At 42.5% G+C, this 27,217-nt stretch overlaps 1 protein-coding gene across 1 annotated transcript in view; it reads left to right on the top strand.

Moving 5' to 3' along the window:
- Positions 1–10,521: 10,521 nt before the first annotated feature.
- Positions 10,522–27,217, top strand: part of HEATR6 (HEAT repeat containing 6) — a gene marked incomplete in the record, with an annotated part of 1,433,578 nt that continues 1,416,882 nt past the window's right edge. The window contains 2 exon segments of the mRNA XM_044054904.1: positions 10,522–10,575; positions 10,760–10,900. Of these exon segments, the coding sequence (XP_043910839.1) occupies positions 10,522–10,575; positions 10,760–10,900 (195 nt within the window).

Genomic DNA, 27,217 nt, shown 5'->3' with positions numbered 1-27,217 from the left:
AGCTTGTGGTCAGATCTGACCAGGGAGGAGTTGATTACTGGTGTAGATCAACTGTCACCCATGTTAGTAATGACCAGGTCAAGGATGTTTCTACCCCTGGTGGGAGTAAGAATGAGTTGGTCCTGGGCATTGGAATTAATGAATTCCAGAAAATCGTTGACCAAGTGTGTTGGTACATGAGTAATTTTCTCTGTTAATGTCGGGGTAGTTAAAGTCTCCCAGTATAAGGGTATTGGATTGTACCCTAATATTTTCCAGTGTGTTTAGGAATGTGGAGTGGGAGTCTTGTGACATGGTGTGGCATCTATAGCAGGCTACAACCTGGATTGCATTTTTACCCAGTGTTAGTTGTATCTGAAATAGCTCTGATGCGTTATGTTGGGCTACTAGTCTGGAGGTGTGCTTATCCTTTACGAATATGGAGACACCACCGCCTTTAGCGCTTTGGTCCAGGTTTAGGGGCCGAAAGGTGTGGTATGAATTATAGCCTAGTAGTGCTGGGTTGCTCTCTCGAGCCTTGAACCAAGTCTCGGTCACTGCACAGACGTCTGTGTTCTCCATTTTAAGGAGTTCTTTGTGCGAGTGCATTTTGAGATTTAGACTTCTAGCGTTGAGTAGCATAACCCTTAGATTTTCCTTGTAGCTATTATAGTGGTAATTTTGTCTTTAGGACATTGCCTAAAAAAGGGACTATAGGGGTGGCAAGAGCCTTGGCCAGTATCCGGAATCCATGGGGTTGACAGGTGCAGGCCATCTCTGGCGAAGCATCGAGGTCTGTCGATCATGTCATCCCAGGCAGACAGATACTGGATCCCCTTAGAATGACGCCAGAAACTTTGCTAATTGTCGGTCAATCATTTTCTGCTTGTATTGTGGTATTGTTCTGGGTGACGGTGGGATGCTACTCAGAGCTAGGGTCATACCTACCTGAGCTACAAGATTAGAGAGCTCTTGTGTCTCTTCACGTAGTCCAGGGAGGTACATCTCCGGTCATTCACACCAACATGGACAATGACAGAGTCATATTTGTACCTGTTGTGGAGTGACCTAAGTGCATGAATTATGTGGTAGATCCTGGCACCTGACAAGCAGCTGACCGTAACTTTCTCCTTATTCAATCTAGTGAGTTGGACATCAGTGTTCTTTACTATTGAGTCACCTATGACTAGTGTATTGGATAAGTTGTTTTGCCTTATGGGCTTTTAGTTGAGTGGGATACTGTTTATGTGGGGTATGTGTCTCATGGTTTGTGCTGGGATGTGGTGGTTTGCATTTCTGCCCCGGAGGGCTCTGTTGTTTGGGAGGATTTTTGAGAGCCTCTGCGAAAGTAGGTGTGTGTTTTGTGTTATTATGCGAGGGTTGTGGTGGTGTATGTTCTGGAGAGCTATGTGTTTTAATGTGGTGTGGTGCAGGTGTTATCCTTCTCCTCTTGAATGGCTAATCCAGTCTTGGTTGGAGAGTGCTTGGCTTCCAATTTGGCTATATATGTACATCTCTCACAAGTCATAGTGTTGGGAGGTAAGAGAAGAGGGTTGTCTGTGTACATGAGGCAGTTGCTACACTGCCTCAGGATGCCCAAGTTCATCAGGTTGACAGGAGAAAGCACAGGGAACTGACCTTTAGATATGCCTGGATATGATCTCAATATATTAAGTACTGAAGCCTTTTACAGGAAAAATGTCACTTAAACACTCGAGGGGAAACCAGTAGGTAGACCCTGAAAATTCAAGGATGAAGTATTTAGGCAGATATTCTGAAGTTAGGAAGAAATCAAGCAGTACTTACTGAAAATAAAGAATTAGCTTATCAAGAATGATGAAAAGAGGGGAGTCACATGAATGACTACTGCCTGGCTACTACTAATGCTGGTCTCAGCACAGCTTCACTCTGTTGGGATACAAATACTCCTTTGCTTCTTCTTTCACCAGAAGCAAAATGTTAGCACCAATCCCAAGAAGAGAAGCAGGCCACAGCCTGTTTGGTGATCCACAATCTTCTATCAGATGATGCAAGAGTCTGCAGGCTTGTGGCCTTTTTCTGGTAGATGCCTTGAATAGCAACCAGACCAATCAGGTACGTTAAGCACAGATACTCGCTCTTCAACCAGAAACAGTCAGGAATCAATGCACTCTGCTCCTCCTCTCACCAGGATCAGAATATAAACAGATTCCAAGCTGTCACCTATAAAGTAGTTATTAAGCTTTCTGGTGATCAGCACTCTCCAGGAAGTAATGTACCCTTGCACTCTTGGATAAGGACCACTTGTTTAGAGTAAAAGCAGAAGAGGTGCTGAAAAAGATGGAAGACAAAGCAAAACTATGCAAACAGTAAAAGATTTCTTTCGGGTGCGACCTCCTAGGTTCAGCAGGAATTTTCCCTCAAAACACTGGTCCTTTTCTGCATCTAGCAGACAAGGGCAAGGTAAGCCCCGCAGGGACAGACCACCAAGGCTCCTATACCAGGCCAGCAGAAAACCTAACAGTGGACCACTTGAGCTCCAAAGGCAGGAGTTCTAAGCCATCCCTCTATGGCAAAAACTCTCAATGACTGCCTCTCCCCCCCCCTCTGCCCTCTTTTCACTCACCAAATACTAGGAGGAAGGCACTCCCTCTGCAAAGAAAATTGGCTTTCTGTAACAAAGGACCAATGGGTCTTAAAGATAATTTTTCAGGGTTACAAATTCTACTTCCACGAACTCCCGATTCCAAGAGGGTACCCAGACTTGCCTCCAAATCAGTGGGCAGAGGCTTTGAGACAAGTCCAAGCTCTCATATTCCAAGGGGCAGTAGAACCTGTCCCCTCAGATCAAACAGGCAAAGGCTTTTATTCCAGACTATTCCTTGTTCCCAGAAAAGAGGGAAACTGGCACCCCATCCAGGATCTATCCATTCTGAACACCTCCCTGATGGTCTCCAAATTCAAAATGCTAACTTTGCAGCAGATGCTGCCTATGCTGACAAAACATGCCTGGTTAGTTACCCTAGGTCTAAAAGATGCCTACCTCCACATCCCCATAAGGAAATCCTGCAGGAAATTCCTTCACTTCAGAACAGGCTCACAATGCTTTCAGTTCTCTGCGCTACCCTTTGCCTTCTCTACTGCTCCCAGGGTATTCACCAAATGCTTACCCCGGCCATAGCCTTTTGCAGAGAGAAAAATTTACAGATTTATCCTTATCTGGACGACTGCCTCATTCAGGCAGAATACAAAGAAAAGCTGCTCCAGGACCTCCTCTTTGTAAAAACTCTCCTAATCTCCTTAGGGTACACCATCAATGAGAAGAAATCCAACCAAACACCCTCCAGGAAGATCATTTTCTTGGGAGCACTGCTGGACACAGCATCCCAAATGGCCTTCCTATCCCCAGAAAAGCATAGCTTCCTGCCTCTCTACTTTACCCAGCTGGCTTCCAGAAGTCACTTCACTGTGAGGAAGTTCCTGCAAGCCTTGGTGTACATGGCATCTTGCATCCTTCTAGTTCCTCTGGCTAGGCTTCAGATGAGAAAAATTCCAATGGTATCTAAAGAACCTTTGGTGACAGCACTCTCAACCTCTAGAGACCCCTATCCCTCTGATCCCCAGTATAAGGGCTGAGTTTCTCTGGTGGGCAAGGACCTGCATCAACAACAAGGGTCTTCTCTTCACCCTTCTCCCTGCAAGGCAGACCATTACCATAGATGCCTCAAACATTGCTTGGGGCACCCACCTAGAAGGCAGGTGCACCCAAGGTCTTTGGGATGCCCAGCACATTCCCTTACACATTAGCCAGAAGAGAAGGAAATGGCAGTACAAAAGGCTCTGACATCCTTCAAACCCTTTCTCAGGCCAGGGGTTCTCCTTATCAAAACAGACGACACCACAGTAATGTGGTACATCAACAAGCAGGGAGGGGCCCAGTCTTACCCTCTGTGCAGGCTAGCCATGAACCTCTGGCTGACTGCCTCTTCCATGGGTTTACACCTAATAGCCCAATACCTACCAGGAATCAACAACACCCTGGCAGACCACTAAAGCAGGAACATTCTGGACCCCCACGAATGGCAGCTCCACAGAAAAATCTTTTTACAGATCACCCAGGAGTGGAGGACTCTGGAGGTGGATCTCTTTGCTTCCCATCCCAATCAGCTGAAAACATTCTGTACCAGGGAGTATCACCACCAATCATGGAAGGTGGATGCCTTGACCTTCCCCTGGGACACCCTCTTTGTGTACTCATTCCCTCCTCTGCCTCTTATTCCCAAGGTACTGATCAAAATAAGAGAGGTGAGACCAAACACCATTCTCATTGCTCCAAATTGGCCCAGACAACATTGGTGCCCTTTATTGCGCAGCCTGACATTACAGCCTCCCAGGCAGCCTCCCCTGATCTCAGACCTCCTGACTCAGGAGGTGGGGGGGGGGTGCTGGACCCAGACTTGCAGACTCTCCAACTATCAGCATGGCTAATACTCTAAGGGCAAACAAGAGGCCCCAGTTGAGTAAACAGGTCCTGGACATTATCACAGAAGCCAGAAGGCCCAGCACCAGAAAATCTTATGCAGGAAAATGGAAAAGATTCTGCTCCTGTAGCCAGTCCAGAGGGGGCAATACATCACAACTTTCTATCCCTCTCATCCTGGACTACCTAGCTGAGCTTCTTAATAGTGGCCTCCCTTCTCTTATATTAAAATCCACGCCTCGGCCATTTCAGCTAATTTTTACACAGATCACTCCCTGTTCTCCCATCCTTTGATCAAAAATTCCTCACAGGGGCTTCTAATATCAGACCTCCCAGAAGGGCCACCCATGCCAGCCTGGGACTTGAATTATGTTTTGGAAAAACTAACCTGACCATCCTTCGAACCTGCTGCTTCAGCAGAACTAAGATACCTCTCCTGGAAGACTTCCTTTCTCCTAGCTATCACCTCAGCTAGAAGGGTTTCCGAACTTCAGGCACCAATGGCCATTGTGTTTTTCATCATTTTCCATGCAGACAGGGTTTCCCTGAGGACTATTCCCTCCTGTATGCCCAAGGTGGTATCTAATGTGACTCTCAACCAGGCCATACATCTACCCACCTTCTTTCCTAACCCTCAAAACAAGGGGGAAAGAATTTTGCACTCACTAGACGTGCACAGACAACTCGGATACTATCTGGACCGTACTAAACCCTTCAGGAAAACAGACCAACTGCTTGTCAGCTTTGCCCCTGGGGCAGAGGGAAACGCCATTTCCAAGCAAACCATTTCCAAATGGATATCACACTGTATCCATTTCTGCTACAGATTACATGGGAAACCCCCTCTAAATCTATTCGAACCCATTCCACTAGGGCAGCCTCCACTTCCACAGCATTCCTCAGAGGAGTTACCACCATGGACATCCTGGTAGCTGCCACCTGGACTTCTGTCATACCTTTACCAAACATTACCACCTACCTCTATTTTCTAAGGCTAGGCCAGGGTTTGCCTCTGCAGTTCTGCAGGGCTTGCTGACCCAGGCCTCGGTCTACCCTCTCCTCCGCTTTGGGAATACTCCTACAGGTGATGACTGCAACAGTGAAACATGAAGAACATAGTACAGTTGTGTACACTTACCATAAATAAGTTCATAGGTAGGTACTAGGCTATCGGCCCTAGAGCCTATACATGTCTAGCCATAACAATTCCCTGGCTATTGCTTCCCACAGATATTTACTTTCCTGGACCCCTGTCTAGCATGGCTACTGATGTGATCCTCGGGGTGAATTTCCTATCTCCCATCCAATCATCAAGGTTCCTCTTGAAGAGGGCCATTGAGGCGCTCTGCCTGACATGTATGGGCAGCCTATTCCAGAGTATGGGGAGTCTCTGGGTTGGGAACCTATCCCTCCAGCATGTTCTTTTCATTGTGATGACGAGGTTAAGATCTCTGGAGTGTGTGGCTCAGAGGAATTGGGATTTCTTTAAGTGTAGCATGTCTAACAACACTTTGTTTGACATGGCCTTGTATGTTGGGCAGAGATCACCTCTGAGTAGGCGATATACGACAGAGAATAGCTGGAGTTTCTTTAGATGATCAGCATAAGGCATCTGCTTTAGGCCTGTGATTCTTTTTGTGAGGTATTTCTGCAGCCTTTCTAGTTGTTGCAGATGTCTTGTGAGGTACATACCAGATAGGGTATTGTATTCTATAATGGGTCTAATGAGGGATGAGTACAGAGGGACAATGACCTTCTTTTTTCTGGATGAAAAGCCCTTGGTGATGAGGTGTGCCGTGTAGAAAGATTTTCTAACTGTTGTAACTGTGTGGTTATCGAAGATGAGACCACTGTCCACCTGTGTCCCTAGGTCTATTATCACACTTTCCTTGTTTAGTGTACTGCCACCTATGCGGTAGTTCACAGGTACATGTTTTTTTTTCCAATAGGGGAAAACTGTACATTTTTTGGCATTTAGCTTGAGCCCATGACTCTGGCACCAGGCATCAGTTTCAGTAAGGACCTTTTTTAGTATATCCGCATCATTGGGGATTCAATAATGGCCACGTCTGCAAATTTTGTCCTATAGAGAAAATTCAATTGGCTGTTCTTGCAGTTTGTCCTTTCCACAACATTGAGGGACTATATTTAGTTAGGGGGGTGTGGGGGGCACAGCCCCCCACATTGGGGGGTGTGGGATTTGAAGCCCCCCACTTGAATAGGATTGTGAAGTTTGTTTGCAACCCCGTGAAATTTTTTCCCTAGGAAAAAATTTGTGGATGTGGCCATTTGCGGTTTAGTGTTTTCGATGTTTTGGGTTCAAATATTACACGTTCGAAGAAAAGACTCTTCGATCGCATAATTATAGACCCGGAAAATCTTGTATATCTGAATGGAAAAAAATTTTCGGTTTGGTGCCATGCTTCTAACCTGGACACTTTTTCAGTGGCATCACTCTGGTCCTATTTTATTTGTGTGAGTTGCTCCAGTCTAGCTTGGCTTGTTCTTTTGTGAAGGCCCATTTTTCAGCCATTTCTGCTCGTCTGCCCTTGACTCCTTCTTTGAATTCTTGTTTTGAGGTTAAACAATTTCTTAAAGGCATTCTGCATATTAGGCCTCCAAGAAAACCTATTCCTCCTCCTTGGGGCCTTAATTTTGTTTTGGAAAAATTGATTGAGGCAACTTTTGAGCCTGCAGATTCTGTTTCTTTGCAACATTGTACCTGGAAGACTGTTTTGTTGCTGTTTCTTATGTCTGCTCTGGGGGTTTCTGAGCTCCAGGCCCTTATGACCATTCCTCCTTTTTTGGTTTTTCACAGGAACAAAGTGTCCCTTCATACTAATCCTTCTTTTATGCCCAATATGGTAAATGAGTTTGTCCTTAAATCAGGCAGTACAATTCCCTTCTTTTCCTCTTCTCCTCAGTCTGCTATTGAGAGAGTTCTGCATACCTTGGATTGGCACAGACATTTCGGGTACTCTTTGGATAAAACTAGGACTATTTGTAAGTCTGATCAGCTTTTTGTTTCCTTTCATCTTAGGTCTTTGGGTTTGGCTGTTTCTAAGAAAACCATGTCCTCCTCTTCCATTTCTTTTTGTTATTCTTTTCATGGCAAGTCTCTCTTTGCTTCTGTTAGAGCTCATTCCACTAGGGTTGTTTCCTCTTGTGGTGCCTTCTTCATAAGGTTGAATACCAATTCCATTCTTGAAGCCGCTAATTCATCTTCAGTGCATACCTTTACTAAGCATTTAAGTTGGATATGGTTTCTAGGGCCAGAACAGGTTTTGTTGAAAACATTTTACATGGGTTTGTTGAGGGCTCTTCTCAGCCTTCCACCTCCCATTCTGTTTTTTGAACTTTTTCACTCTTCCTTCTTTAATGAATACTGCAACAGTGATATAGAAGGACATAATACAGTTGTGTAAAATCTTACTATAACAGTAGATGTCTTTCTCTTCACTGTTACAGTTTTCACTCCCTCCCTCTATAACCCCCTCTTGTTTATTCTGCATTTTTCCTTCTGGATGTGTGTGGACTCCTTTGAGCTATGGCGACTGTTTTTCTTCTGGGGCAATTCAGTTCTACGTAGTTGCGAACGTACGTCCCTCATGCCCTGCATTTTGTGCGGGGAGCATAAATATGATGTACGGCTCAAACAAGATATTTTTTAAGCTTATTTATACTGGCTGAGTGATGGGCTGCCCAGGGCGGGACATAACTTCTTTAATAAATACTGCAACAGTAAAGAGAAGGACATCTACTGTTATAAGATTTTACACAACTGTCATTTTTACACAGCTGTACTTTTTTTTATGCTGGGACTAAGAAAGGCCAACGTGTGTCAAAACAGACTATTTTGAGATGAGTGTCTTCAGTTATTGCCTTTAGAGCCTTGGCATTTACAATGGCGTATCAGAAAGGGGTGGACTCTAGAAGCATTCTGCAATAGCTCACCTACTAAATGCTGTGTGTACAGGTATACCACTAAAGAGGGTGATTGGTTCAGTTTCCCTCAGGGCTGATATGTCATTTTCATTTGGGAGCTAGCATAACAATTTACTTGTCTACTTTGGAGACGCAATGTACTAGGTTTGATTCTCACTTTTGGGAATCATGGCTAAGTTCAAAAAGGCCCTCTGGGATTGTTAGCCTAGTAATCACATTTGAACCAATTAACTTGGTCCTCTGTACATAGTTTTATAAAGCACTACAAACTGGATTCTTTTTCCAGGTGCAGGACTGGCTTTACTAGGAGCATTCTCCAGGGGCTTCTGGACCTTTATCCTTCCTCCTCCCAGGTTGGATAGGCTTTGATAATCGACTCATATAGCCAAAAGGCTACTGCAGCAGTGAGGATTATGAACATATTACAGTTGTGTAAGTTGCACTTACCATAACAGTAGATGTTTGAGTACGTCACTGCTGCAGTAGTGACATCCACCACCCTCTACTTGCAGCTGGCTGATTTTTGTATCTTGGCCGGGATACAACCCATATATCCAGAAAACTACTGTAGCACTGAGGAATTTAATAACTACTGTTATGCCAAGTACAAATAAACTATAGTTTTCACGCCATGCCCCCCCTACACACACACACACACACACACACACACACACACACACACACACACACACACACACACACGCAGTACTTGTATAGTAATGCAGCACAAATTTGCGGGCAGCTCAGAATGTGTGAATTGGAGCAGAGCATGTTTTGTGCAGTTTTAAACATGCATATAATAAAATTTCTCAGATCTTGGTGGGGCTTCCTGTTTATTAATAACATTTGTGCATCTGTGTATAAAGCGTATGCTTGCTGACACCCATGCTTCAGAAGCAACACTGACAATAGGATTAAATTAATTAGACTCATTTGGTCTTTCTACAGAATAGAGAAACTTTTCGAAAATAGGCTCTGTCTTGTGGTGTAAAATGTCATATATCATCAGGGATGAAACAAGTATTAAAGCTTTCTAAACAAAGCTAAAAGAATTTTCTTTTAAAGGTAACAAATATGCATGTGTCATAGGTAATTGTTTAAAGTATCTGGCTGTGTGGCTACAGTACAAGAAGGAGATGCTAAATCACAACCACGTGTCTGCTGTCTAAAATCTGTACATATGCCAGTACTTTCATGTCATGTCACATGTACTATATGTTACAGTAATTGCTCTTTCAGTTTTATACCACATAGGTTGTGTTGCATTCTGTACTTCGTATATTGTTTTACAGTAATTGCATTTTCACTTCTGTACTATGTAATTCTGAAGTACTCACATTTGCACACTGTATGAGCATTGCACCAGTATGTATTTGTATCTTGTTATGGCTGGAAAGGGTCAGTTGATCAGCCCACTTAGTTAACAAGGAAACAAATATCAGTTGTGCATAAAATATACATTTTCTAATAAAAAAATTTACTTTTTCTTTGAAAGCCTTGTCCCCGGATTTTTGAAACTGCATTTAATGTACAAGTTTTCATTGATGCATAATTTAAAATGGTGATGCATTTATAGGTTCATAGTACTAGGTAAGTGTTAGGCTTGCTGCCCTTGGACATATTAAGCCTAGCCAATTTCCCTTTTTCTGCTCAAAATAATGTATCCAATTTGATTATTGACCGGCCTTACCCCTTCCCATGATCAATAACGCATAATGAGAGTAACCGGGATCATACCATAGATAATTTGAGGGGACCCATGCATGGGATAAAATATTTAGGAGCTGCACCTGTCCATTAGTACTACAAGGGGCAATCCTGGGGTAAATTTTCTGTTTTCCATCCATAGATCTATGATTAAGTTATTGTGTACGTTTTCCATAATAGTAATGTCTTTCGGCTTTTCCCGGTTAGGGGTCACCACAGAAGAACTCCGGGCCACTAATAATTGGCAGTGGATTTTTACTGTGCCAAGTTGCCAGCCCGACACGCAACCTTCAAGGAAGGCACACCCATTCACACACGCACTTAATTGCATGAGTTTAAATGTCACTCGACCGTGTGGAGGACATGCAGACTCCACACACAGAAGGCGCTACAGCCAAGAATCGAATGGGAGAACCTCTTGCTGTGAGACAATGACGCTAACCACTGCACCACCTCGGACTTTGTACATTCTCCATAATGCACAAGTTATTTCTCACAAATTGTATAAAAACAGTGTGGAAGCTCCTAGCAGCATCATATCTAGGATTATTAGATCCATTTTAATTATAGTTTTTATTGTTTTGTGCATTTTTACTGTTCCACTTTTTGTTTTCCATAGAGCTAAAAATCAGAAAAGCTTAATTTGTGTATTTGTGTACTTTCTCCTAGGTCATTGTTGATGAAAGGAGTCTGGATTTCCTTGTTTTCTATATTGTCCAAGCACTGAAGCAGTGTAGTTCGTGGACGCACGCAGAGATTCTACAAGCACTAGCTGCTGTCGTGTATAGTAATGGGCCAAAATGTCAAAAGGTAGCTGCATATATAGGTTTGGGGCTTGAGCTGTGTTCCATTCATAAAGAATGTTATGTGACATGAAGTTGCTTACGTGAAAGCTAAATTAAAGTTTCACTGTCTTAATGCTTTCATTTGTCTTTTGTACTGAATTTCATTTCATGTTGATAGATTTTCCTTACTGAAATATATTTGCAAAGAAAATTGCTCTGAAAAGTGAGACAAGTACAATTTCAATTTGTCATAGCATTAAAATGTACATACACACAGACTTATATGTGATCATATATTGAATGACATAAGCAGCTTCTGTTATGTTGATATATTGAATGACATAAGCAGCTTCTGTTATGTTGAGGTAAGCAGACTTCATAGTACTGCTTTCATCTGTGACTGACTGCATTGGTTATGTTTTAGTGTCCCTAAAGTAAATTCTTGTAAAATGTAAGTAAACTAATTTTCTGAGTATTGCATGCAAGTCATGTCATGAAACGAACTTTGTGCTTATGTAGTGTTATCTGAATAAAGTAAAAAAATAGTTAAATAATCTGTAGCATTGTGACTGGTAGCTGTGTAGTTGCACCATTTAGGCAGCTGAGATCATTGGTATCCCTTAGAGGTGCCTTTTATTTGTTCAAAAGTCAGATGGTCCTTATTTGCTTGATTCTGCATTATGTTGAACTTATTTGGTTGATGTATGTAGAATCAAATGAAATTAATCGTGTGTGCGTGTGTGTATGTGCCCATGCGCGTTTGCATGTGTTTGAATGCGTGTGTGTTTGTGTGAATGTATGCAGTTGTCTGTCTGGGGCGGATTTGGGCTCCAGGTGCATTGCTAGGTGTTTGTGTGAGATCACCAAGAGTTGGGGTAAGGAGTTTTTCCTTACTTCCCACTGTTGTGTGATCTCTGAGTTAATATATTAAATTAACAAGGGGTGTGGGGGGTGCAGGGGGGCTTGCCTCCTGCAAAAAAAAAAAAAACACTTTTTTTTTTTTTTTGTTTTTCTGATGTGTTTTTGACATTTATGTAAACTCAGTTTAGTGTTTGATACTGAAACGTTGAATTAGTGATATTTGATGTTTTAATATAGACCCCGTCTGAGCAGGTTGCACTTCAAGTTTATGATCCATCTAAAGCCATCTGCTGCTAAAAGAACAAAATCCATCCGTCCGTCCATACCCTCTTTTTCCCCATTTTTGCATATGGGGTCAGACTGTCACTTAAACAGTGACAACCATCTAGAGCTAAGGTTTATACTGCTGGCGTGTCTAGCCCTGCCACAGTAGTTCTTCCACACAACACACTCGCACACAGCCTCACACCTATGGTCAATTTAGAACGTCTTTGGAATGTGGGAGGAAACCTGTGCACCTGGATGAAACCCACACAAATACAGGGAGGGCATGCAGACTCTGCACAGAAGACATCCTGACTGAAAATTGAACTGGGGAGCTTCTTGCTGTGAGGCGACAACACCAAGTATCATTTTGTACTTCTACTGATTATTTTTTCTGTATTTTATAAGAATCCTGTATTAATTGTTGCATTCCTCGCATTTTAGTAGAGCTTCAAAGATGAACTATTTCCACTGCTGCAGTAGTACTTAAATTACATTGTGCATGCTGGTTTTACAGGGCAGTAGTATTTAGATTGTGTGGTTTCCCTGCACTTGAGTTCTAAAAGCAGCATTTTTACATTGAGGGTTTTCCAACTGCAGTCTTGTGGCAGAAGGGTGCCGAGATAAACCTGTCTGAGTTGGGGGCTACTGGCTTAAAGCTTATTGTGTGTTTTCCTGATTGATCTGTAGGCCTTGCTGTTGTGAAACTTGTTTTTCTGATTATATATAAGCCTAGTGTTTGCACTAGTATACACTCCACACAGTGGGGAATAGCAGTTCCTTGTATAGGCACAAATACTACCAAATTAAAATTCTCTTAGAATAACTATCTCTGCAACCTTCCCAAGCCCCCCATGCTGCTCTAGGAGCATCTGGGTTATGCTTAGAGCAGCATCGCCTTGTTGGATAGGTGCAGTTCACACTAAGTTTAGCACCAATTCTTCATCTGTGTGCTATTATCCCAATCCATGTAAATCTCCCCACTTTTCTCCCTGGTAAAACCTATAGGAAAAAAAAACTGTAACCATTGATAGGCTGCTATCTCTGTGGTCAGCCTGGTGGATACTGACATCCTGAAGCAACATAGCATTTGTCTTGTATATACCAACAACTACTTAATCCTGAAACAAACAAACGCAGTATGTGAGAGATGTAGTCATGCTATTCTCTCATACTGACGCATCAAATGACAAACCGGTTGTCAGCACATGCACATCATTTCCCTCACTAAATAAGGTCTGGGTACATAAACCCACAGCGGAGGTACTTAAAAGTGACTTACAAGAACCTCAGAGGCCTCCATACACTGCCGTCAGAAACCAAATGCAAACAAAATCAAGTCAACACCAGCCACTACATATAAAAATACACATCACAGTGTCTCCACAAGCAAGCCCTAAGGTGAAACACCACACATTCAAACATCTTGGTCATAGAGAACTCCATTGTGAGACACACGGATTCCCCCCTCACCAGGTTGTGTTAAGAGAGAGAGAGTTATAGTCAGTTGCCTGTGAGGGGTCAGAATTTGCCAGATCACGCAGGCATTCAAGTCACTCAACCACAAGTACCAATATGACTTGTAGTCCATGTTGGTGTGAATGACCTGAGACATACCTCCCTGGACTATATGAAGAGGGACATGATGGACCTGCCTTGATACATGTTGCAGGCTGGTACAAGCTTTGCCTTGTGCAGCATTCTACCCTTACCAAGAATGAAACCACAATAGAAACAGAAAATGATTGACTTCAACAATTAGCTTAGTTGGGGATAAAGTATTTGCCAGCATGGAAAGACATGATCAACAGACCACGCTGCTTTGCCAGTGATGGTTTGCACCTGTTGCAGCTTGGCTTACGAATACTGGCCAAGGCATTAGCCACCCCGTAGTGCCTCTTTTAGGCACAGCCAAACCAACAGACCTACCAAGATAACAAATTCTTCTAATGTCAAGCTGAAGGTACTTCTGCTCAATGCCATAAGTCTTAATAAGAAACTGCACTCCCTGGAAGCTCTCCTTGCCCTGGAGAATGCTGCCATCTGTGCAGTTACCGAGATGTGGCTCATGAAGGCTGCAAAAAGTACCCCAGCAGTACATAGCCACAGTGCCTACCACACATTCAGATCACCCTCTGAAAAGGAAAACATGGAAGGAGGAGGTGTTTCCATTTACATAAAACAATTACACTTCTAGATTAGTCAAGCAGGATGACTCGTTTGAGTTACTCTGTGTTCAGCTGACAGTAGGCAAAATCCCCCACCATGTCATCACTAGGTACAAGTCTCCAGCCATGAACCAGGAAAACCACTCCACATACCTGAAGTTACTGGAATCACTTACCATTCAGCCCAACACACTACTCGTGGGGACTTTTAACTACCTCTGCATAAACTGGAAAACATATACGACCAGTAACATGCAGCCTCTGAGATTGCTGGACTTTGTCATTGCAGATGCTGTGGAACAGCTGGTCTGCACTACCACTAGTGGTTCAAATTTCCTTGACACAGTACTTATAAACATGGGGAAGTGTTGCACCCCCCCCCCCCTCCAGCTTAATGTCCTCATTGGTAAGATCAGCCATTATTGAATCCCCAAATGATGTGGATATTTTACAAAAAGGCCTTACAGAAACAGATGCTTGATGCCAATGCCAAGGGCTCAAGTTTAATGCCAAGAAATGTATAGTTATCCCCTTTGGGAAAAAACATGTACCCATGAATTACCACATAGGTGGCAGTACACTAAACACCGAAAGTGTGATAAGAGACTTTGAGACACAGGTGGACAGTGGTCTCACCTTTGATAACCACATCGCAACAACAGTCAGGAAATCCTTCTATGTGGCACACCTCATCACTAGGGGCTTTTCATCCAGAAAAAAGGAGGTCCTTGTCCCACTGTACTCATCCCTTATTAGACCCATTATAGAGTACAACGCCCCGTTTGGTATGTACCTCACAAGACATCTGCAACAGCTGGAAAGGCTGCAGAAATACCTCGGTAAAAGAATCACAGGCCTAAAGCAGATGCCCTATGCTGACTGTCTAAAAAAAAAAAAAACTCCAGCTGTACTCTGTGACATATCGTCCACTCAGAGGTGATCTCTGCTTAATGTACAAGGCCATGTCAAACCCTGAGCTGTTGGACATGCTCCACTTAAAGAAATCCCAATCCCTCGGAGCCACATGCTCCAGGGATCTAAACCTTGTCATCACAATGAACAAAACATGCTGAAGGGATAGGTTCCTGACCCGGAGACTCCCCATACTTTGGAATTGACTGCCATACATGTCAAGCAGAGCGCCTCCTTGACCCTCTTCAAAAGGAACCTTGACGACTGGATGGGAGATACGAAATTCACCCCGGGGATCACGTCAGTCGCCCTGCTAGACAGTGGTCCTGTGAAGTAAATACTGTATGAAGATATATCCAGGAATTGTTATGACTAGGCTTATATAGGCCCTAGGGCCGATAGCCTAGTACCAACCTATGAACCCCCTTCAAACCCTAAAAAATTTTTTAAGGCAATTTACCATCTGTTACTGATAGCATAGGTAATTTAAAAACTCTTCCTAACCCTGAAAAGCCAGAGGCCTACACAGAAGTATACACAAATGCCCTGTACAACCACTTAAAGAATTGCTTAGAAATGGCAGTACCTGACTGAATTAAAACCAGGTCTAGCTGGAAAAACAAGCCACCCTGGTGGACCTTTGGTATAAACAGACTATACAGCAGAAGGAAGTAATTCCTGTCTGGAAGTAAGTGGGAAGGTGCACAACAGGGAAAAAATAATTAGTCTCGACAGGCAAATCAGATAACTAGTCAAGTCTTCAAAAGCTAAATACGAGACTAAAATAGCATTTCAAACAAAGGATATAACCACAAAGCATTCTTTATGTCCAAAATCTTAAGGGAAATACTCAGCAATGTGCTGCGTTGACTGTAGATTGCATTACCTATACTCAGCCAGAAGAAATAGCAAACCTGCTGGCCGATAAATTCAGCTTAGATTTTAACCCCTCATTACCTCCAGTCACCCCCCCATGAAATACCCCATACCATTCCTTTGCCTTTTTATCACAAAAGAACAGGTTGTCACTGCACTCTCTAAAGCTAGAAATATGGCATCAGTGATCCCTGATTGAATCCCAGGATGCTTGTTAAATACCTTGAAACATGACCCAGCAGACCCACTCAGATCTCTATTTTAACAACCGTTTCCAGACAGGCTTTGACCCAGTGGAGTGGGAGGATAGCAACAGTCATCCCTCTGCACAAGGTGGGACCATCAGCTGACCCGGGAAACTACCATTCCATAAGATTGACCAGCCTCATATGCAAGTCTATGGAAAGGATAATCATGGTCTTGATTAACAATGACATAGACAATCTCCAGACTCTAGACCCAACCCCATATCGGCTTTTTTAAGGCAGGTCCTGTGTGCTTAATCTGGTGGATTTCTTTGAGAAGGTCACAAAGGCCATGGATGAGGGTGAGGCAGTGCATACCACCTACCTTGACCTTGGCAAGGCATTTGCCACAATACCCCACTCGGTTGTTATAGATAGTCACAAAATTGTAAACCTCTAAATTACCAGATGGATAATTAAATGGCTCAAGGATAGGGCACATGTTAGTGTGTGGTAATCCACATCCAGCAAGAGACCAATCATCAGTGGAGTAGCACACAGGGCTCTGTGCTGAACCCCCTGCTGTTTGGGATATAATTATCAGATGTCGTAGCAAATGTAGATGGCCTTTGGCTGACTAAGTTTGCTGATGGACTGCATGTTGGGGGCAATGACTGACTCTCCAAACGATGTTGATACCCTACAGAAAGGTCTGATGCAGACTAATGATTGGTGTCCGAGATATAGCTTCAAACTAAATGTGAAGAATTATATAGTAATACCCTAGGGGAATTTAAATACCCCTGCAAATTACAACATTGATAGCACCCCCCCCTAAGAGTGAACCCAGTGGTAAGAGATCTGGGTACTCCGGTAGATAATAATCTGACATTTGACCACATGTGTCCTTGGTGAAGAAATCCGTCTATGTAGCTCAGCTTGTAAGTAAAGACATGGCATCCAGATTTAAGGCTGTCGTAGTACCACTGTACTCGGCCATCATCAAACCAGTGATGGAGTACAGTGCTTTGGCATGTACCTCATCAGGCTTCTGCAACAGTTGGAGCATCCTCAGAGGTTTCTCACCAGAAAAATACAGGCTATAACCAACATGTCATGTGTGGACTGATTTAAAAGCCGTATCATTGTGTTCAGTTTCCTACTGATTACTGAGGGGTGATCTGTGCCTGACCTACAAGGCAGTCTCTGACCCGGCCGTGATGGAAATGTTGCATATTCGCAAAACTAACTACACAAGGGTTACCTGCTCCAAAGATCTAAACCTGATCTCTGACATGAATAGATTATGCTGGAGAGAGATTTGTGTCCCAAGGATTGCCCCCTCCTTTGGCATAGGCTTCCTATTCACATGAAGCAAAGCCCTTCCCGGATCATCTTCAAGCGCAATCTGGACTAATGGATAGGAAATCTCAAATTCACTCCTGAGTTGGCACCCATGTCCCTTATGGACAGAGGCAGTCTAAAAGTAGTCAAAATCCCACTTGCTGACCCTTGTTATCTTTCCCCAGAGATGGAAAATTGGGTATAATCTGCGAAAATTGGCTAGGCTTATAAGGGCTCTTGAACTGTTAGCTTAGTAATTTCCTGTGAACCAGCGACAGTACAAAATGCTGCATTCTCATAGGAATGTGGCATGCATAGAAGACTCATTTGCCTCATTTGGGACTTAATGTTTATTTATTGTTTTTTTTTTCTAGATAGATGTATAGGTCAGAGGCTGCCCTCTTCCAGCTGTAAACTGAAACCGCAGGAAATCATATTAGTTGCACTGTTACTCTATATCATAGTATAGAAAACAACATACAGATTGGAGGAGCAAATGGGGGGGGGGGGTGCATCCAAGAAAATAGTTATGTGCTGCTATGCAAAGAAGTCTTAGATTTTAAATAGTACTGCTTCCTGTACAGCAGGCAGCTGTTGATCATTTGTAGGATTCACGATCCACCTTTAAGTAACTATGTGTTGCACTGGTGTTTTTTTTTTTTTTTTTGCAGCTTTGCATGTTGGTCTTTTGATCTTTCAAAACTTCATTCAGACATAGAGGTGTGAATTTTGTCCATTGAGAATACCTAACCCAAGAGGACTGATGAGCCAAATGTTTTTTTTTGTGCATCTTTGCTACTAACTGCCATTTGCAGAGCAGTTTGGCACTTATAGTTACAACAGTGGTCACCTTGAAAAGCAGAACAGTAGTCCTGATAAGCATTTACTATGGTAAAAATATAATGCAGACTAAAAAAAGTGCATTCTGCAGTTAGGTCAAGGTTTGGTAGTACTCAGTATTTTTTTCTTTATACAGCTCTTGATTTTCTTTGTGACCCTTTCCCAAGTACAATATTTCTTGGCAAGGCCTAAGACGCATAAACAAGTGTCAGAAGTGTTATCTGTAAGTGGAGGATAGTACAAGGTTGTTTTCACTGAATGTGCATATCTGACTGCAAGCTTATATTAAAATAATAACTTATCAAAACAGTAAAAAAATAAATCCATCACTAGCATTCATAAAAACAAAGTACAATAGCAAAAAAAAAATGTTGGAGCGATGTTCCCTCAGAAACTCTACTGAATTTGAAGCTTACAATCTAAAAATGTATTAAAATAATTAAAAAAGAACTAGCTAATTGCTTTTGTCTGTTTTGCATCTTCTTCATATTGATAACTGCTGTAGTAGCCTTAGCTGTATGGATTATATCCTGACAAAGATATTACAGCCATCCAGCTTCCAAAGCTTCAAGGCACCTTCCATGTGCTAAAATTGTCAGGCAGCTTGAGATGAGCTGAATTAGAGATAAGTTTGGGTGCAAAGCTTTTGAGAGCTTTACTGCCATTGAAGAGTACTCTCTTCTGGGGCTTTCAGGGATCGATGATTGGCTTGTGCTTTCCTCTGCTGGACAGAAAAGTTCCCTTGGGGGGGGGGGGGGTCGACTTCCATTTTCTTAATCTTGTTGATGTTTTATTACTTTCCTCTTCTGGAAAGTTATTTTAAAGCTTGGAGTGTTGTATTCTAACAGTGTCACAAGACTGTAACATACTTTTAAATGTAGCTCCCGTTTTTTTCTGTCAGTTTAAAAGTGACTAAAAACATTTTTTTCTTGTGGAAAAATGCTGTTTATTTTACTTTTGATGACCTGCCATAGTGTTTTAAATTGCTTTTAACTGTGTTTTTCTGTCAAAAAGTAACATTTGTAGACTAGTTGCTGCTTGTTTTCCCTGGGAAAGAGGCACCTTTTTGACTTAACCATGAGACTACCAGTCCCATGGTTCATAGGTTGGTACTAGGCTATCGGCCGTAGGGCCTCTACAAGGCTAGCCATAACAATTCCCTGGCTATTTCTTCCCACAATATTTACTTCCCTGGACCCCTGTCTAGCAGGGCGACTGACGCGATCCCTGGGGTGCCTATCTCCCATCCAGTCATCAAGGTTCCTTTTGAAGAGGGCCAAAGAGTCACTCTGCTTGACATGTGTATGGGCAGTCTATTCCAAAGTCTTGGGAGTCTCTGGGTCAGGAACCTATCCCTCCAGCATGTTTTGTTCATTGTGATGACAATGTTTAGATCCCTGGAGCATGTGGCTCTGAAGGATTGGGATTTCTTTAAGTGTAGCATGTCCAGCAGCTCTGGGTTTGACATGGCCTTTATGTTAAGCAGAGATCGCCTCTGAGTAGACGATATGTGACAGAGTTTAGCTGGAGTTTTTTTTAGATGGTCAGCATAGGTCATCTGCTTTAGGCCTGTGATTCTTTTAGTGAGGTATTTCTGTGGCCTTTCCAGTTGTTGCAGATGTCTTGAGAGGTGCATACCAAACAGGGCGTTGTATTCTATAATGGGTCTAATGAGGGATGAGTACAGTGGGACAATGACCTCCTTTTTTTTCTGGATGAAAAGCCCTTAGTGATGAGGTGTGCCACACAGGATTTCCTGACTGTTGTGGTGATGTGATTATCGAAGGTGAGACCACTGTACACCTGTGTCCCCAAGTCTCTTATCACACTTTCGGTGTTTAGTGTACTGCCACCTATGTGGTAATTCATAGGTACATGTTTTTCCCAAAGGGGATAACTATACATTTCTTGGCATTAAGCTTAAGCCCATGGCCCTGGCACCAAGCATATGTTTCTGTAGCGACCTTTTGTAGAATATCCACATCATTTGGGGATTCAATAATGTCTCCCAGTTTGCAGTCATCTGTGAACTTTGTTAACAAGAGTCCCTTAGTGTTGGCCTGTACTTCAGAGAAGTAGATGCCAAACAAGAGCGGTCCCAGGACTGAACCCTGAGGTACTCCACTTGTCTGGAGATGGATTTGGAGTCTGCTACTTTTACAGTGTGGGTTCTGTCAGTAACCCAGTTGGCAACCCATCAAGTGACATAGGGATTAATGCCCAGCTTAGTAAGTTTATCTTTGATTCCAGAGTGGGGGATGGTGTCTAACGCCTTGGCGAGGTCAGCTCTGGAGACTGATTCGAAGAAGTCAGTCAGGTTCAGGAAGCAAGATAGACTCTTCACGAACCCATTCTGGGTGGGGTCCAGTGTTTGAAGGTTGCCAATGTCTTTGTTTATAAGTTCCGTGATAATACATTCCATAGCCTTGCAGATCAGGCTCGTCAGACTGATGGGGTGGTAGTTTCCAGGATTCAAGGTGAATCCCCCCTTGTGGAGTGGGATAACTGTAGCTGTGCACCACTCGGTGGGCATGAAGCCTGAGGGCTGTGATTAAACATGACACTTGGGTGAGGTGCCGGTTCATTTTGTAGATCATGTAGTACACAGCCCAGGATGTCGTCTGGTCCCATGGATGCTGTATTCTTAGCTTTGGAGAGTGCGTTTTTTACCTGTGTGGCCATTATTGCTGGAATTTGGCAATCTTTTGGTATTAAGATGGGACCTTTAGGGGGTGAAGTTGGCACTGAATCAATCTGCCAATATCCTGGGATCAGTATATTTAATGCCATTCTGTTGTAGCTCAGAGCAGATCTGAGCATTGCCATGTAGATTCTTGACATAGCTATAGAATACCTTGTGATTGTCTTTGGAATCTTTGGCAATTTTATTTTCGTAACTAGCTTTGGAGGATTTTATGAGGGATCTCAGCTTCTTACTGAGGCTGGTAAGGAAGTTTTTTGCATCCTGGGATTTTCCTCTTTTCTGCAACAGCTTCTTCCTTTTGTTGTAAAGTTTGTTTATAGCAGAGGTCCACCAGATTGGCTTCCTTTTTTTAGAGGAAAGCATCTTGGTTGTATTTGGGATGGCATGATTCATGCACGAGTGGATGGGCTCGTACAGTGCCTTAGTCTAGGAGTCAGCAGTCAAACATTCTGTTCCTATCTGCATGGGTGTCATGAAGTTTATAACGTCTGACTTGAGTAGCATGAAGTTGGCTTTGGAGAAGTTGTTTTACAGAGATTTCCTTACTGGGGTGGTGGGGGAGGGATGTGGATGTCAAGGGTGATTAGCTTATGGTCAGACCTGACCAACGAGGGGGTGACCATAGGTGTGGTGCATCAACTTCCCATGTTGGTAATGACCAGGTCTAGGATATTGGAACCCCTGGTGGGACTATGGATTAGTTGATCCAGGGCATTGGAATTTATGAATTCCAAGAACTGTTGGACAAATGTGAAGGTACACGAGTAGTTTTCCCAGTTAATGGCAGGGTAGTTGGAATTCACCCAGTATTAGGGTGTTTGGTTGTATCTTAATATTTTCCAGTATGTTTAGAAAGGTGTAGTGAGAATCTTGGGGCATGGTGGGGGATCTGTAGCAAGCTACCATTTGGATTGCAGTCTTAGCTAGTGTTAGTTGCACCTGTAGAATTTCAGACGCATTGTGTTGGGCAACTAGCCTGGTGGTGTGAATATCCTTGGTGAATATGGGCACTCCTCCACCTTTAGTGTTTCGGTCCTAGTTTGGTCAATCCTTCTTCTAGCCACAAAAAGAAAAAAATTAAGGAAACCTCGTTTACCCCGGATCCCTTTGGTGTAGCACTTGCAGCCACTTTAGACCAGGGATTAGCCACATCCTCTACAGCTGTTGGGGTCCCTCAGTGGGCAAGGGAGAGCCACTCTTTGTTGGTCCTTGCAGAGGCAAAAGGGAAGGTTACCCTGTTGTGTCAGAATGCTGTTGCCCATCCCTGGGGAAGCTACTGCTGCATTTAGGAACAAGGATGACCCAATTTTTTCATGCCAAAAAGAAACAGAAAAACAAGCATGTATCTACTACTCCTCAATTTTCTTTGCAATAGGAGTAGTTTACTGGGTCTGGCTCAGGGTTTAAGTCAGGCTGTTGATCCTTCTTGTAAGGCAGTTTCTCATAAAAGAAAGATGGATTCCTCTTTTCCTGAAGAGATTTGAGATCCTGAATCTGAACAGGAAGATGCAGGAATGGATTCAGTTTTTTTTCTTCAGATTTCTGATTCATACTCCGAGGGAATAGCTCATTTTTTGTTTCATGTGTGAGGCTATTAATCGCTGAGACTATTGCTAAAATGTTCCAGTGTTTTAGTGGGGGAACACAAAGGTTTCTCATTCCCTCAGAAAATACCATGAGTTGTTACAGAAGGATTTCCAGAACCTATATACATTCCTTGTATTCTGTCTGCTTCAGAGGATGTGTATTTTACTGCCTGCATTTTTTCTGATAGTTAGCTAGCTGTCCCTGAAAAGGCAGATGAGGTATATAAAGTTCCTTAGTCTTTTAAATTTTATACACTTTTCCCAAACCTGACCCAACAGATGTAGGTTTGGTCTATTGCTGCTAAGCACTTGGTTAATTCCATTCCAACCCTTTCTGATAAGGATGGAAAAATTATTGATAGGTATTCGAAAAAAAAGTGTATACTTCTACAACTTTGATTTTCAGCATTTTGAATTGTCAGACTGCTATGTTAGTTCTGACAAATTGTGAAAAATATGAGAAATATTTTATCTGCAGTTGTTTCTTCCGAGGAAAAAATCTGCATTAAATAACTTAGTTTCTTTAATTGCAAAGGTCACTACTCATTTATAGTGTGGTGACTGTTGATACTTCCCGGGCTATGGCCGTTGGTGCTGTTTTTGAGGTTCGCATGGCTGTATTCCCGGAACTTCCCAGGTGGTGTTAAAAGTGAGATTTTAAACTCTCACTTGTGCAGAGATTTAGTGTTTAGCCGCTCTGCTGCAAAAGTCATTAAATATTGTGATGAAAAGATGAAAGGTAATCTCTAAGATTTTTAATCCCTCCTCCTCAAATTTTTCAAGGGATTTTCTATCTTCTCATCAAATATTGGCAAGAAACAGAATAAATAGTCTCAACAAAGTACAGGTAAACAGACATTTAAGAAGAAATGGCAAGGGGATTCCAAAAAGAAGTCTAGAATTCCCCAAAATCAAGGCCAGTATAACCATTCTGAATGCCTGTTCAAGTGACCTTGTGAACCTCTCCCACCCTGGCCCCTTTTCTTCTCCTTCCAGAAAGTCTGAATTACCATTTTTCTGTTTGACAACAGATCGTTTCAGACAATTGGGTTCTGAAAATCATTCATCAAGGTTATAGATGGCAGTGGGAGGAAATTCACCCTTTCCAGAGGGTCATTCCTTATATTCTAAGGTGGCACAGTGGATAGTGCTGTTGCTTCACAGCACGAGGTTCCCTGGTTTGATTTTTGGCTGGGGTACCTTTAGTGTACATGTCCTGCCTTTGTCTGTGTGGGTTTCCTCCTGCGTTCCAAAGACATGCATTAGGTGGACTGAACGCATTGAATTGGTCAGAGGTGTGAGTTCGAGTGTGTGGCGTGGAAGTATTACCACAGCAGGCAAGCCACCTGACAGTATAAAACTTGGCTGTAGATGATTGTCACTGTTGAAGTGACACCCTGACTCCATGTACAAAAGTGGGAAAAAGGGGTTGTAGATGGATGGATGGATTTCTTATCCTTAAGATCAGACTCTTGTTTTTCTACCTGTTCTTCATCACGGGTCTATATTACATTGAGGAAATTGTGTAAGTTTGAATGGTGTAATATCGAACCTAAAAGTCCGAAATGCAAAAATAGGGAAGCCACGGCACAGTGATTTTTTTTTTCAAGGAAAAACATTGGTTGGCCGTTTTCAGGGCTTTGCTATTTTCTTCACTGTGGTGCGATCCCAGAGTTGGTATATTTAAGTAGGGGGGTGTGGGGGGCACAACCCCCCCACTTTGGTTTTAATTTAAGGTTTATGGGGGGTTTTTTGTTAGGGAACAGCAAATCCCCCCCCCCCCGGGGAAAAAAATCGCTGTTCTATGTGTTCGTTATTGTGCGGTTTTGGACTTTTGGGTTGGATATTACATCGTTCAAACTTTTACAAGTTCGGCAATGTGACATAGACCCCTTCATCACATGCTGAGTGATAGAACCAGTTCCTTCTTCCTAGGTGGGGAAGAGGTTTTATTTAAAGATGTTTCTAGTGCCTAATAAAGAAAATTGTTGGAGAACAGTTCTGAAGCTTTCTTTCCTAAACCTTTTTGTGATGGTGCCCAAATTCAGAATGATGTTACTTCACAAAGTGTTACAGCTTCTTCTTCTTTCAAGTTTCCTTGCAACACTAAACTTAAAAGATATTATTGTCACATCACTGTTCACTCAGACTTCAGATGTTTCTTATGGTTTTGTGGGTCTGGATCCCATTATTAGGTCTTTTCCTTGCCTTTTGAACTATCTATTACTCCCAAGAGTGTTTACAAAGTGTCTAGCTCCAGTTATAGATCATTATCAGTTATAGCTAAAGGGTATCGACATCCATGTTTAGGTGACTTATTTATCTTTACAGAGTGTTTTTCAAGTGTCGGGACTCTCTCTCCTGGGTGTTAGATCTCTTAAATAAGCTAGAATTCCAAGAGAACATTAAAACGTATTCCTTGACTCAACACAAAACTGTGTTTCTGGGATGTCAATTAGATACCTCAGTTCAAAGAGCATTTCTTCCATAGGAAAAAAATAGATCTTTAGCTAGATCTTTTTCTAAGGTTTTCAACTCAGACTTTGGTTACCACAGAGGAATACCTCAGGATTTTGGGTTTCATGGCATTTATGATTTTTAAGGATATCCCTGTCAAGACTCTGCATGAGAAAGATACGGTGATGTCTGAAATCTTTGGTCACAGCATCAGCACCCTGTATCTTTTCAAATCCCAGTGCTGGAGTTAGTTAGAAGAGAAGTCTGTTGGTGGAGACAACAGATATCCTTAAATACAGGTCTCCCCTTCTCCTTCTCCCTCCCTGCTTCAAAGCAGTCAGTCACCACAAACATTACTTGGACAGCAGTTTCAGGAGGGATAAAAGTGCTGGTGGTGTGGGACACTAAAGACAGATGCAAGTACATAAATATTGAGGTCAAGGCTCACTCTGCAAGTTTCATCTTTGGCTTTTTAGAAAGGGTTGTATGACTAGAAGTATTTTAGAAGCTGCGACTCTGTTCTCTGTGCATGCTTTTACAAAGCAGTAAGCTTGATTCCTTCTCTAGGTCCTAATCAACCTTTGCTAGAACCATTCTCAAGGGGGTCCTTGACCCTTCCTCTTCCACTTTCCAAAAATAATTAGCTAAGGTAATTTACCCATATAGCTAAAGCTACTGCAGCAGTGACCAGTATGATGAACATACAACAGTTGAGTAAGTAAAACATGCCATAACAGTAGATGTTCGAATGGTCGCTGGTTGCAGTAGCCACTCCCTCCACCCCCCACCCCCTGGTTTTAGTGTTCTTTATGCTACGGTGTGGACATTTATTTTTTGCTGTTCCTAGCTTTAACCTTTCTGGGCTCAGCCCCCCTTTGTCTCTCTGTTGGTAGGAAAGCTCTGAATGCCCCCCCCCCCAAATTTGTCTTTCAGTCAATATGTGCAATATGTGTTGAATAATGTTTTGTAGGATGAGTGAGATTTTAATGGAAGGCAGGAATGGAATGACCTACGTAGTGTTCAATTGATGATTTTGTAGAAGATTGTATGTGATTTATGATGTTTGCAACTGATTATGTCAGTATGGTTTGTTTCCATTTATATAAATGTATGCTTGTGTATGTCATAAGTGACGATTCAATAAAGATAGTGTTTTTGTTTAAAAAAAAAAAAAAAAAAAAAAACGTCTTTTAGGCAGCTCAGCTTGAGTTACCTGACAGTTTGGGTGCATGGAAGTTGCGCTGAAGCTTTGGAAGATGACCTGCTGTAATATCTGTTACGGGATGTAATCCATACAGCTAAAGCTATGGCAGCAGTGATCAATTGAAGATCTACTGTTATGTTATGTTTTACTTGCACATCTGTACTTTCTTTTGAACTACATCAGAACCATACATAAAACATTAATGTTATTTCTTATGTACAAGTTTCAGTAACATGGGATTTATATAGAAACGAGCAACATTTGTCTCGTGCAGAATTAGTAAAAATAGCAACAAGCATAAAATCAGCTTTTAGCACTTGCTTTACTCTTAAAATGTCTGCTTCTTTGCTTCAGTGCACTAATGATGCTTTATAGTCCAGTGGTTCTGATGGCATCCATTTTAATCTGCCATGTAACTTCCCTATGTTCTAAAAGAGTCTTCCAGTCCACACCCCTAAGGCATACATTAATTTTCTCCAAAATCAAAATATAAAAACTCTGAACCTTTTGCTTACCTGTGCATGCCTAGGAAGAGCACCTTAATCATCTCCCTTGCATATACTATCAACATTCTGGTATACAAGTTTTCTCGGGGGGGGTTCCTTTTTTCCCTTATATAAAAAGCATTGCAGGATGTTCTTCGTCTTCCATTGCTGCAGTCCTGACTATTGGGTATAGTCCGCGTCCCAGTCGGCCCGAATACCAGAGTATAAGGCTGACGTCGGTCAGGGCGCATTAGACTGACGTCAGTACGTCAGGGTACTAATGCGCATGACCGACGCCATATCCTCAGTCTTTTTTGCCGCATGGTCCGATGCAGAAGCAGTTTTGCGAGTGCAGGTTGGCGTACTGAAATACTTCCGAAACCGGAGTTTCAGACCGAAACAGAGTTGGCTAAGTACCCCGTTGGGGAACATTTTGGTTTTTTCTTGCCTCAGTAT

The sequence above is a fragment of the Protopterus annectens genome, chromosome 13.part0 (genome assembly GCF_019279795.1).
Source record: "Protopterus annectens isolate FY-2018-M chromosome 13.part0, PAN1.0, whole genome shotgun sequence".
Classification (NCBI taxonomy): Eukaryota; Metazoa; Chordata; order Ceratodontiformes; family Protopteridae; genus Protopterus; species Protopterus annectens.
The sequence above is the reverse complement of the archived record's forward strand: the minus strand, read 5'-3'. Positions and strand labels throughout refer to the sequence as shown.